Here is a 13,447-nt window from a genome sequence, read left to right as displayed (position 1 = left end):
GTGTGGTGGCTGGGGCCTTCAGAGGCTGCCGTGTGGATGGCACTTCTGGTCTCTGAGCCAGGTAGTTAAGGGGAAAACAGGGACTTTTGTTTAGCCTTTTGAGGAAAGCTGGGAAATTGGGCGTCAGAAGCAGGCTCCTTTGGGTGTGTACGCAGCATTGTCCTTGTGGTCACTTTCCCCACAGGTTGCAATAAACTGACAGACCAGACCCTGATCTACCTACGGCGAATCGCCAACGTCACCTTGATCGACCTTCGAGGATGCAAGCAGATCACTCGAAAAGCCTGCGAGCACTTCATCTCAGACTTGTCCATCAACAGTCTCTACTGCCTGTCTGACGAGAAGCTGATACAGAAGATCAGCTAAGACACACCCAGCCCAAACTGAACAGGAAACCGATCTTCCCCTGACTCCCCAGCCAGGAGAGCCTCTCTCCCCGCCCCTGCACGGGCTCCGAGGCCAGCGTCACACTCCCTCTCTGCTCTCCTGTCCCTTGAGCCCTTCCCTTACAGTCAGGGCAGAGAGGGGGGTGGACCCCAGGCTTACCGGCCTGTTCCTCTCCCTCCTAAGGAGAAGGGAGTAGCAAATTGATCCGAGGGGAAAGCGCAGACTGTGTGCTGTCACAGTGCCTGCCAGCTTGCTCGCCCGCCCACTCACTCGTCGGCCAGGAGGCCGGGTTCTCACTTTGGGGTGTCTGTGCAGCCATCACCTGCACTGGGCCCTGGGGCCCTCCTCCCCATCCATGGTCCCCAGCAGTGCCTGGTTCTGAGCAAACTCCCAGGGAAGAAAGTAGCCCTGTTTCCGTGGCCAGGTTCTCCTCGTGGTGTCCAGTGCGTGTCTCTCCTCTGTCACACTCTCCCGGCTTACGCAGGAGGGGCCAGCGGCCCCAGGAAGGCCAGACCCATGCAGATCACACTGGTGCTGTTGAGGTGTCCACACCTCTTGTCCATGTCTGTGCTCTCCCTCCTCCTTGTAGCTTGATCCTGTCCGATGCTCATGGTAGTTCACAGAATGAGGACCCCCACCCCAGACTTTCCTGCTAGTTTCTATGAAGTCCTTGTTGCACTTACTGGGATTGAGGCTCTTCAGAGGAGCTGGAACTGTCTACCCCAGGGACACCCCATTTTACTGCTTCCCAGGCAGATCTTGAGACAGGCACCATCTCCCCATCCCTTCCCTCTTTGGCCTTCCCTGCCCTTTTCACACTTTCCTTATTCCCGCTTGAATAGGGCTTTCCCAGGATGTCTATCCTCAGAGGGAGCAGCCTGTCTCCCCCAGCTGGGGGGGGTCAGAGAACTAGGCCAAGTCCCCACCTGCCCCCTGGCAGGCTCTGGGCCTCCGGTCCTGTAGCCAGCCGAGCCCAGGCCTGTGTCTGGCCCCCAGCGGCTCACTGATCCGGCGCCTTTGGAGGGGTGGGGAGTCCTGCTTAGAAGCCAGTCACCTGCCCTCTGCCTGCAGCCATGGAAGGGGGTGTGCTTGTGCCTCTGTGTGTGTGGCTGAGTGTATTACGCGTGTGTGTGGAGGGAAGGAGGGGAGCCTGGCGTCTCCCGCTCCACCGCCCTGTGTCGAGCCCCATCAGCTGCCCCCTCTTACTTTGCATTGAACGGCCTGTCCAAAGATCCTCTCTCTAGGGCAGCAGAGAGCTTTTTGCACTTTAAAAAAAAAAAAAAATGGAACGAAAGGTCGGGATTTCTTTTGGGTCAATATTTAAGTGTGTGAGGAGATGCTCAGTAGCAGCAGCCTGTGGCAAGAGCTGATAAACGATAGACGCGGGTTTGCACTCCGCTCCCCATCCGAAAGGAAGGCGATAGCACAACCTTGCCCCACCGTCTTGTCCCCAGCCCGTCCCCTCCCGGCCCCTTTCCTGCAGCCCAGCCTCAGGCTCTCCTCCTCCTGAAGCCCTGTGGGGGAGGGGAAGGAGCCCAGGCACCAGGGGTCTGAAGTGTGAGCCACCCCAAGGAGAGACGCTACATGCCCCCTTGCCACTTCCAAAGCAATAGAGGCAGAGGGGCTCCCTCTTTGCCACCTAGCCCAGCTTTGACCCTGGCATTTACTGGCCTCCTAAGAGAAAACTGGGTCTTGGGAGGGGGTGGCATTGTGTTGGTTTCTTCCAATCTGCTGATTCTTGCTGCACCTTAGAAGCAGCAGTCTGCTCCCCTGACCCTCAGCCCCTTCCATTGGTCTCCAGGCCCCAGCCACCTGGGGCTGAAACCTTGAGGAAATGCCAGTGACTTATTCCAGAGTGCCTCAGTTAGGGGAACTTCTCTGTAAAGAACCCTGGGTATTGAGCAAAAACCTTATTAATGTTATTGTTAATGACCTATAATTGGAAGCTTCCTGCCTTTTTTCGGTTGCTCCTGTGGAAAATACTGAAAAGATGACTTTGTTTTGCTTTCTTGTCTTTTTATAAAAGGGGAGGTGGAGAGACCCCCTCAGAGCAGGGATTGTTCCGGGAGAGTGCCTCTGACTTTGGGACATCTCACCCACAGAGATTTCCAAGCTGACGGTTTGTTTTGGGCTTTGGCTTTTATTTTTGTTTTTTTGCGTTTGGAAAAACAAGCATTTTTATCGCGTACCTGAGTTGGTCAGAGGAAAAGGGAGCCCGGGAGTGGCAGCCAGCGGACCTGTGCCCTTGCCGGGTTTCCCTTTCCTCTGGGACTGTGAGGGAGAAAATGGTTTCTAGAGGTGAGGGTTGGTCCGTGTGGAGGACAGAAATGTCTCTCTTTGGGGACAGAGGAACCCGGGAGTTCCACCGAATTTCCTGCCATCTGCTCATAGACACAGCCTTGCCAGGAGAGCCTGCCCTCCGCAGACCACAGGACCAGACACCCTGCCTCCATCTTTCCAAGCACCGGGGCGAAAAACCACAAAGGAAAGGAAGAAAATTTATATATATATATAATATAAAATCACTTGGTGATTAAAAAAAATAACTGCTCCATAAATAAAACTCCTAAAGTCACTATGTTTAAAGGGTTTGGTTGTGTTTTTGTTTTCGGAGAAATATTGTAAATATATATTTTTTTGTTGCTGATTTAGAGTCAATCTCCAATGTTGTGCTAAAAAAAATTAAATTAAATGTAAGCATTAAGAGGACAAGTCACGCTATCTAAGTTGACACATTGGGATTATTCGGGGCCAGGGAAAGGAGGGAAGCTAGGCGGACTTTTGTTTTCTAAACGTTCTCCACTATTGGTTTTACAAAGAGCAAGGACATCTTTCCTCTGACATGTGGGAATGGGAGATATTTGTGTAATAAAAATTTTTAAAAGACAAAAAAAGAAATAGCCTCCAGTGGGAAATATTTTTATTTGGGTTTTTTTTTTGTTTGTTTTTTGTTTTTTTTTTAAATAAAAAGGCTTTCAAAACCAAAACAAAAATAACAAAAGCTTTTCTGCCTTGGTGTGTGTGTGTGCGTGTGCATGAGAAAGAGGAAGTCTGAAGGTACTGCATGCAGCCTCCCGCCCCGAGCCCCGCAGTTCAACTCTCCCCATCCCTGAGCAGCAGCGGAAGTGCTGTGTGCCTCTGCGGCTTGCTTTGCCTTCTCTTTTTTCAATGTCCGAAAGCAGCACTTGCTTATATTTTACAGCATCAGAGGGAACTTTTTAATAGATGTGAAAATTTAGGTATACAATTACCTGACCCCAGCCGGCTCCTCCCCACAAGGCGGTGCCTGGAGAGGTGCTGCTGAGTCCTTGGGGAGAGCCGAAAGGACTCGTGCTCCCCTACGAACGGGCCTGGGGATTTCTATTCTGGCCATCCCTGGAGAGCCAGTAGCCAAGGCCATGGCCAACCTCCACCCACTCCAGCCACAGAACAGGCCTCTCAAGGACAGTGCCTGCCGAGGCCACCAAGCAGGGTCTGTGTCCGGCTCCATCGGCATTTGTCCCACTGGGTCCTGCCTGTTGGGTACAAACTTCCAACCTTTAGATGAGTGTCCTGCATGCTGCCCACTGTTGACCTCAGACCTGACTGCGCCATCTCAGGAGAGCTGAGATGACACCCAGGAGGTCCCAAAAAGGCTCGCATCTCTCCCTTCAGGGGATCTGGGCGGCCCCTGCCCATCCTCCTCGCCGAGCTGTTAAGGACCATCTCCAATTCTGCACATCTTGGAAGAGGGATCCTGGACAGTCAGCCGATTCCAAGTCCACTTCCTGAGGATGGCTGCGATTGTGTCTGTGCTTGACGTCAAGGAAGGCAGAGTGTCCATTTTGCCTTTTAAACATCACAGAAACCCATCTACCTCTCGATAATGTCATGCCTGCCACCCTAGTTGAAGCCACCATTTTCCAGAACCTTGACTCCAGCAGGAGCCCTAAGACTTCTCAGCCTGCAGTCCAACCCCCATCTGCCTTGTTGGCAGCCAGCACATTTCTCTCAGATGTGACTACTTCTCTACTTAAAACCCATCAGTGTGTGTGTCTCGGGATGAGTCCTCAAGCTCCCTCATCATTTACCCCTCCTCTCCGGGCTTCCCTGGTGTCTCAGTGGTAAAGAATCCACCTGCCAGTAGTGCAGGGGACACGGGTTCAATCCCTAGGTCGAGAAGATTCCCCCTGATGGAGGAAATGCAACCCACTGCAGTCTTTTTGCCTGAGAAAGCCCATGGACAGAGGAGCCTGGCAGGCTACAGCCCACGGGGTCTCAAAAGAGTCAGACATAACTTAGCAACTAAATGACTCGTCTCCACCCTCGTAATTAACTCCACTACCTCTGGGCCTTTGCCGGTACACCTTCCATACACCTTCCGTATACCAGAATCTTAAGTTGTCATGTGTAACTCTCCAGGGTCATGTGCCACTGACCTCTCCATAACCTGCCATCGTCATCTGTAAAAGGAGAAGCACCAGGCTGGCGGCAGGTGCTTCTAAGGGGCCTTGAACAGACACCTCTGTAGCCCCCAGGGTTGCTGTGTTCAGGGTGTGTCACCCTCACCACAGCTATGAAAACCTATTCTTCCTTCACCTCTTCCTCCAGAAGCCCTTCTTGTTTCTCTTCCAATCAGAAGGGATTAACCTGGACATTCTATATACCTTTCACAGGCCACAAAATAATAAAAACAGCTGGCATCTACTGAGCCTTCTATGTGTTGACTCAGACTGGTCTAAGTATCTACACATGGTAACTCCTAATCCTTACAGCAACCCTATTTTTTTTGAAGTATAGTTGATTTAGAATGTTGTGTTAACTTCTGGTGTTCAGCAAAGTGATTCAGTTATACACATATATGTATGTATTTGTTTTCATATTCTTTTCCATTATGGTTTATTACAGGATATTGAATAATGTTCCCTGGGCTATACAGTAGCACAGGATATATTTATTATTTAGTTAGTAGTTTTTACCTGCTAATCCCAAACTCCTAATTTATCCCTCCCCTAGACCCTTTCATGACTCAGCGGACATGAGTTTCAGCAAACTCCAGGAGAGGGTGAAGGACAGGGAAGCCTGGTGTGCTAAGCCCATGGGGTCACAGAGAGTCGGGCACAACTGAGCGACTGAACAACAACCCCCTTTCCCCTTCGATTACCACAACTGAACAACAAAAACAGCCATAAGTTTGTTTTCTGTGTCCTAAGAGTCTGTTTCTGTTTCATAAATAAGTTCACGTGTCATATTTCATTGATTTATGCTGTGCTATGCAGCTGGCGAGATCTTAGTTTCTTGACTAGGGATTGAACCTGGAATCATGGCAGTAAAAGCATCCCATTGTAACCATTGGATCGCCAGGGCAGTCCCTTGTGTCATTTTTTCGACTCCATATATAAACGATGTCACATGGTATTTTTCTTTTTCTGACTTGATTTACTGTGATAGTCTCTAGATTCATCCATGTTGCTGCAACTGGCATTTTTTCATTCTTTTTTATGGCTGAGTAATATCCCATTGTATATGTGCACCACATCCCTATCCATTCATCTGTCAGTGGACATTTACGTTGATTCCATGCCTTGGCTACTGTAAATACATAGCGACTCTACTATTATTATCTTGTTTTTGTTTGGTTTTGGCTGTGCTGGGTCTTTGTTGCTGCACAGACTTTTTCTCTAGTTGCAGAGAGCAGGGTCTACTCTCTAGTCGCAATGTGCAGGCTTCTTATTGTGAGGGTTTCTCTTGAGCACGTGGGCTCCACAGCACCGGCTCAGTACTTGCGGCACACAAGCTTAGCCGCTCCATGGCATGTGGGATCCTCCCAGATCAGGGATCAAACCTGTTTCCTGCATTAGCAGGTGGATTCTTTACCACTGAACCACCAGGGAAGCCTTACCCTCATTTTAAAGATGAGAAACTCGAGTTATGGACATTGGCCTGAAGTGTGTTGGCTAGTAAAACCTGGAGCCTGGCTGCAGAGTCAGTCCTATCCGCCTCAATTCCTAGCCTCCGTGTACAAGCAGTGGCATTTCACACTCAAACTCCACCCAAGGAAGGGAGTGGGCAGGTGTCTTCGCTGAACAGTTAACAAAGCCCAGGCTCAGAGAGAGGAAGTGAAGGCAGAGCTGGGACATACATGAACACTGGGCCAAGGACTCCGGAACTTGGGCCTTCCCCCCGGTCTCTTGTGCCTGCTGAGCAACCAGGCTGGGTGTGTGCCCACAGCCCCTCCCATGGCACTTTGAACTCCTTGAGGGTGGGGCTAGACTTAGCTAGCTCAGCTTCCCCTCCATCTGCTCCAGGAGTGGAGGGATAAGGAAATTTACTGAGCACAATGAAAGGCGGATTTATAGGAAAGGGAAGTAGGACCAATTTCATGGGTAAGTGACCCATGCAGTCTCACAGGGCCCTGCCCTCAGATGGATCCCACACTTAGTTTAATGTGCCATCGTCACCATCTTGACATTCTTTCTTTTTTTAGTTTGGCTGTGCTGGCCTTAGTTGCGGCACTCAGGATTTTCTATCTTTGTTGCAACATAGGAGATCTTTTTTAGCTGTCCCATGCCAACTCTTTCTTAGTTGCTGCATGTCAGATCTAGTTCCTGAACCAGGGATCGAACCCAGGCCCCCTGCATTGGGAGCGCGAAGTCTTAGCTGTTGGGCCACCAAGGAAGTCCCTTGAAATTCTTAAGTTTTGAAAAAGGGGCTGTGCACTTTATTTGCAGTGGACCCCACAAGTGAGGTAGCTGGACCTGGGGAGAAGGCCAATTCCAGCTCCTCCAGTCCTCCCAGGTCAGCTCTGTGCTAAGTGCCATTCGGGTGGCCAGCAGCAGAGCAGGCCTGACACTTGCTGGCTGGGGAGAGTCACCCTACCTCCCCCGCTTCCAGGGGCCCAGACCAGAAAGGAGCCCTCAGCGCTGGCACCAATGTACCAGCAGGAAACAGTGAGAGCAGACACCCAAGGTCTGGGAGCACCTGGAGTTGCCCTCAGCCTAGCCTTCTGTCTCCTAAACCTGCCCCACGCCGGAGAGCGACAAGGGGGCAGAAAGCCCAGCTGTTGTACCCCCAGACTGCGCCATGGCAGTGCTGGGAGGGCAAGACAGGTAGAGAAGCAGAAAGAGACCAAGACCCAGAGAGAAACACCCTGAAAGATCCAGAAAAGGGAAGGCAGAGAAAGAGGCAAAGAAGCTGGGAGGGGAGAAGAGAAGTGAAAGGAGAGAAAGACCATGGAGGGCCCTGAGAGGGAGACACCTAAGTGGGGTCGAAGGTCCTCAGGATGGGTAACAGTAACAGCTCAGAAAGCGATCTCCCTCAGCCCAACACTGCATACACGTCTTCGTTTCCCTCAAAACAACTCGGTGAGGCCAGGCTGGGGGGGTACAGAAGAGAAAGGCAGGGCTCAGAGAGGTTAAGTAACTTTATCTAAAGCACCCAGCGAGGGGCTTTTCCACACCTATCCTCCCTCTCCCTGACACGGCAAGTACCATGGCTACAGCGGGGCCGGCGGGGTCTACGAGACCTTGACTGAGACGCTCAAAGGTCAAGGAACAAACAAACGGCAGGACCTCTGCACGACTCAGCCCGAGTCGCGGAAAACGAGGCGCATGCGCACTGGGGACGGCTCCAAGAGGGCCCGGGGGGGGGGCGAGGGCGGGGTGGGGCGGAGCCTAGTTGGGGCGGGGCCGGATACGGAGGCGGGGCCACGTCTCGCTGAGGCTCCAAGGCGGAAAAGGGAGACTGGGGCCCCGGGCGGCGCAGGGACTTGTGACCTTCCGGATGGTTCCAGGAAGAGGCGCTGCTCCCTGGAGACGGGTCGGGCGGAGCAGCGGCCTGGAAGCCTGGCACAGAGTTGTGGGCCATCAAAGGCCCTCGGACGATGCTGGAAGGAGCACAAGGCCTGTGTCCTGGAGATGTGGGAGCCTCCTGGATAATCAGGGCCCCTTTCCTCGCTCAGGGCCTTGCTCTCCCACTTGCTTGGGAATCTCGTTTCCCTGCCCCAGCAAAGCTGCTTCCCTCCCATCCTGGCTTTGGTGGAAGTGCCAGTCCTCAAGAGTTTTCCCCGACTTTACCTGAGCACGCTCCTGGCCCTAACGATAACTCGTCACTTGCCTCATAAGGATGTTTTGAGTATTAAATGAGATCATCCGGGTTCTAGAAACAGTGGCCTGCACATTGAGAGAACCCAGGAAGCGTCAGTGTTTATTATTATGTATGGTTTGCCCATAGATTCGCCATCTCTCCTATGTTGGATGCCCAAGGCCAAGCACCAGGGCCTGGCATGTAGTTAGGAGCTCAAGGTACACTGTTGGATGAGTGAGTGAGTAAACGAGGTGAAGTCCCAGCATCCCAGCCAGAGCCTGGCACTGTGTGGGCCCTGGACGTCAGAGAGGTGGCCGCCCACATTAAGCAGGAGTTTCTCTCAGTCAGTCTGCTCACCCCTGGTGAGCTGTATGGATTGCAACACCCTCAAGTTCATCCTCCTGGCTCTTCAAAGCCCAGGATGGAGACAGAGGTGAAGCCCCAGCAAGAGGAAACCTGCACTCCTGGGCCTTGGCACATGCCAGTCCTCACCCCTGACCTCACTCTTGCTCATGTGCAGACAATGTCAAGTTCAAGACCTTCGCCAACTCGTGCTCTCTTTTCCTGAGCATGCCATCTCCTCACATATCGTCTTGCCAGGTTAATTGGAGGGGGCCTTCTTCCTTACCAGACCCGAGTTTTGTTTCTGTGGCCCTAACTTTGCACCCAGTGTGAGGAATGCAGCAGGGACCACACCAAACAGGGGCACCCAGGGAGAGCCCTCTGAACAGGAACCTTTCCACCCATGGGATGCAGGGTGAGCAGGAATCTGCCTTATGAGAAGGGAGTGAAAGGGAAGTCATTCCAGGCAAGGGGAATTATAAAGTCAACACCCCAGAGGTGGAAATGAAGTTGGCTAGTTGTAGTGACAGAAGGAAGATCAGAGAGACTGGAGACTAAAGGGCACAGGGAAGGGCAGGAGGATTGAGTTAGAGGGATGGGCAGCGGCCAGACTCTAAGTCTCATGGGCCAGAGAAAGGGGTAGGTTTCCTAAGTGCAGGGGTGGTTATTGGAGATGGGGTTAGATTTAGGCCTGTGAAGACTCTGTAAAAGATTCTGGCTAGAGGAGAGGCAGGGTGGAGGCTGGTGCAGAAGTCAGTGCCAGGCAGGAGGTGATGGGACTCAGATCAGGTTTAGCAGGGCACAGTGGAAGGACTTGGGATGTATCAGTACCTTGGTGCTGGAGAAGACTCTTGAGAGTCCCTTGGACAGCAAGAAGATCAAACCAGTCAATCCTAAAGGAGATAAACCCTGAATATTCATTGGAAGGACTGATGTTAAAGCTAAAGCTCCAATACTTTGGCCACCTGATGTGAAGAGCTGACTCACTGAAAAAGTGACTCACTGACTCACTTTCCCTGATGCTGGGAAAGACTGAAGGCAGGAGGAGACGGGGGCAACAGAGGACTAGATGGTTGGATGGCATCACCAACTCAAAGGACATGAGTCTGAGCAAACTCGGGGAGATAGAGAAGGACAGGGGAGCCTGGCGTGCTGCAGTCCATGGGGTCACAAAGAGTCAGACACGACTCAGTGACTGAACAACAATACTTGGAGACAGACACACCAGTAGTCAATGGGACGAGCTGGATAACAGCCGGGAGAGGGGGCACAGGAGCAGGTGAGGGAAGAGAGGAGTGGAGGATGACTCCTGGGCTTTTGGAAAGTGAAGGAGCAACGGCTGAGAAGGGGAGGCGGGAGAGGAGCAGGTTGGACTAGGCTGGGTGGTGGGAGCGAGAGCTCAGTGTGGGACATGTTAAGTTTGCAACACGCATTAGTCATCCAGGGGAGATGCCAGGTATGGCTGTATCTGCAGCCTGCCAGCTGGGTGGAGATGGAATTCCACTCCTCGTTCACTCCCAGCACCCCAGCCAGAGACTGGCACCGTCTAGGCACCAGACAATGGCTAGTTGAGGACTGAAGCCAGACTGAAAAGCCAAGTTGACAATCGACCTTCCCTCAACCACCAGAGGGCAGCACCATCCAAAACACAGCCTCCCCAGGCCAAGGCTTCCAGGAGCTGCTTTCCAGGGTCCCAGGAATCAGCGAGGAGAGGGCCCTGGAGGCTCTCTCTCTCTCTCTCAATCCTGGCTTCAGGCCTGCCTGAGTTGCAGGTTGGGCAGTGGGTGGGAAGGGCTTTCTGGGTTTGCAGATGGTGTGGAGGAGGTCGGGCCTCCTCTGGGAGCAGGATGGGGGGCTTTCAGAATTCACAGGGGGCTCTAGCCTAATGAGTTCACTGGACAGAAGTTTTAAAACAGGAGTTGTTCCAGAAACCCCAGGCCAGTGAGTGACTGTAGTTAGAGTCCTGAAGAGTTTCGGAGAGGCAGGAGGAGAGGAAGTCGGAGGCCTTCCGTCACATCCTCCTATTACTCTGGCCATCTTCTCCCGCAGACACCATGTGCCACCTTGGGCTGTGGGGCTCGTTCACTCAGTCACTCATTCATTCATCAAATGTTGACTATATCTTTCTGTGTCAGGTCTCATGGTGGGCTCTGGGGGCCTTGGTTTCAGTGAGAGGAGGTATGAACGTCAGGAGGCATTTTCCAGTGGATGTGAACATTGAATAAAGCTTCGTGGACTGATTCAGTGGACCTGAGTTTTGAGCAAGCTCCAAGAGATGCTGAAGGACAGGGAAGCCTGGCATGCTGCAGTCCATGGGGTCGCAAAAGAGTTGGACATGACTGAGCAACTGGACAACACCATACACACACATCCCACCTCCCCCCCCCCCCCCCCCCCGTCAAAAACTTGAAATGACATGCATCTTGCAATTAATGATGTTTTCAAATCAAGGAAACAGGTACTAAGTGCAGAACTGGAGATGTACACAAATTGGGAGCAAGGATTGGGGAGGGTGGCCTGGAGGAGGTAGGTCTTAAAGGATGAGCAGGAGTTAGCCAGGGAAGAGGACACGCAGAGTGCTTCGAGACAGAGGGAGGAACAAAGGCCCAGGGGTAAGAGCTGATGGACAGGCTGGTGGGGGGTGTACCTCGGGCTTAGGGGGTGATGGCAACACTGGCCTGAGAGGGGAGCAGGACTCAGTCATCCAAGACTTTGACTTGCAGGTTAAGGAACTTGCTCACGTGATTTGCTTTCGGCACAGTCGGGTGGGGGCCTGGAGTCCCCTCTGAATTCCCCACTCTCAGCATCCCCAGAAGGCCTGGAGCACTGCTTCTCAGTGCTAAGTAGACAGTAAATCTATCAGATCAAGATTCGAGAGAGGCATCTCTGGTCAGGGCCTGTATTAGGGCAGGAGCCCTGGGGATCCTCAGAAGCGGACAGGTTTAAGAAGATTCTCAGGAGGCCAGGTGAGAGGGTATGGTGATAGATTAGGGCATAGGGAGACAGAGGAGTCAAGGGTAATGCCTGGAGTTCTGGCCTGAGTGTCTGGATGGATGGTGGTGTCACCGGCTGAGAAGGGGACCTCACCATCCTGACTGATGTGCTCTGGTTCCGGACTCTGCCAAGGCTGATCTCAGAAGGTAGCCTGAGGAGTGCACATGACAATGGTGGTGAAGAATCCTAGGCTTTGAAAAAGGTCCTGGTTACTGACCCACAAACTGGCATGAGGCTTTGGTTCCATGTGCCCAGGACTGGGAGGGAATCTTGTCACCTTGGAAAACACAGAGAGGCTCTTAAGAGCAGCGCCCTGAGATGGGGTGCTGCTTTGTGATACATGGATCCCCTCCACCTCCACCATGCAGTCTCATCAGAGTAAATTTCCCTTGCCAGGCAGTCCAGTGACCCCCATGACCCGCCCCCCTCCCCCCCAAGGCTGAGAGAAGTTGGATCCCGCTTTCTGGAATCATGATAATTCTGGCCCAGGGAGGGGGTTTTTGGTGCACGGTCCTCAGTCTTGAGTGGGAGTCCTGGGAGTCCTGGGGCCTGGACTGGGTCTGGAGTAGGAGTGGGGATTGGGACTGGGGTAAGTCTGGAGTCTGATGGCAGTCATCAGGTCCCAGGTCCATGACGACCCGTTAAGGGCTCGTTTGAGTCCTGGTTGGATGTCTTGGTCCTGGGTCTGTGTCCCAAATTTTTGGGTCCAGAACCCTGGTCTGGGACTGATGGTCCAAGCCCAGGCCCAGGCTCTGCCCCCAAGTCCAGGGTTTGGAGTCATGATAGTGGTCTGAATCTGGGGGTGGAATCAAAGTCGGGCTCAGCAACCAAGCTGGGATCAAGGTCATGGTCTGTGGTTGGGATCAGTGTTTGCGGTCGTGGCCCCAAATCTGGATCTGGGGTCCTGTTAAGGGTCAGGGGTCAGCATCAGGGTCTGGGTGTGAAGGGGATTGGATCCAGAATGGTGACCTGAGGTCATGGTGTCAGAGGGGGTGGTCCAAGTTCTAGTTCTGAGGCTCCTGCTTGGAATCTGGGGTCAGGAATGTGATCGGTCTGGTGTCAGGTTTCCAACTGTGTCCAAGGTCAGGGGTCAGGAGTTATAGCTAAAGTCTGAGATCCATGTCCCTGGGAACACATTCTGCAGTGCCAAGTCTGGGGTCTGGGCAGTGGTCTATCATGGCTCCTGGGGTCACATTCTGCAATGCCAAGTCTGGGGTCCGGGCAGTGGTCTATCATGGCCCCTGGGGTCACATTCTGCAATGCCAGTGTGGGGTCCTGGCCGTGGTCTATCGTGGCGTCTGGGAGCCGAATTGTGCCCCGAGTCGTGGTCAACGTCTGGGTCTAGGGTCTTCTGCGGGCGAGGGTCCCTGTCGTGTCCCAGGTCAGGGGACAGGTCACGGCCGGTGGGGGCCGTGGGCGGAGAGTCGAGGCCGTGGTGGCCTCGGGGGTCAGGCTCGGTCCAGCCCCGCGGCCTCCAGGGGGCGCCGCCGCCCGCCCGCCCGGCCCCTCGCGGGCTTGCTGGCGCTGTGCGCGGCAGGCGGGGCCGGAGGCGGCGGCGGCGGCTCCGGGGCGCGGGCGGCGGCGGGCGGCGGCGGCGGCGGCGGCGGCGGCCCGACTGCAGTCCCGGCGGGAGCCGAGCGAGCCGGGGCCGGGCCCGAGC

General features: G+C 53.6%; 1 protein-coding gene across 2 annotated transcripts in view; it reads left to right on the top strand.

The window, feature by feature from the left end:
- The window catches only part of KDM2A (lysine demethylase 2A), an 88,313-nt gene extending 85,341 nt beyond the window's left edge, over positions 1-2,972 (top strand). For both annotated transcript variants that reach the window (XM_061162759.1, XM_061162767.1), the window contains exon 21: positions 185-2,972. In XM_061162759.1, coding sequence (XP_061018742.1) covers positions 185-366 — 182 coding nt within the window. In that variant the 3' untranslated portion in view covers positions 367-2,972. The remainder of the gene's footprint in view (positions 1-184) is intronic.
- The last annotated feature ends 10,475 nt before the right edge of the window (positions 2,973-13,447 follow it).

This window comes from Dama dama, chromosome 2 (assembly GCF_033118175.1).
Source record: "Dama dama isolate Ldn47 chromosome 2, ASM3311817v1, whole genome shotgun sequence".
In the NCBI taxonomy this organism is placed as follows: Eukaryota; Metazoa; Chordata; class Mammalia; order Artiodactyla; family Cervidae; genus Dama; species Dama dama.
The sequence above is the reverse complement of the archived record's forward strand: the minus strand, read 5'-3'. Positions and strand labels throughout refer to the sequence as shown.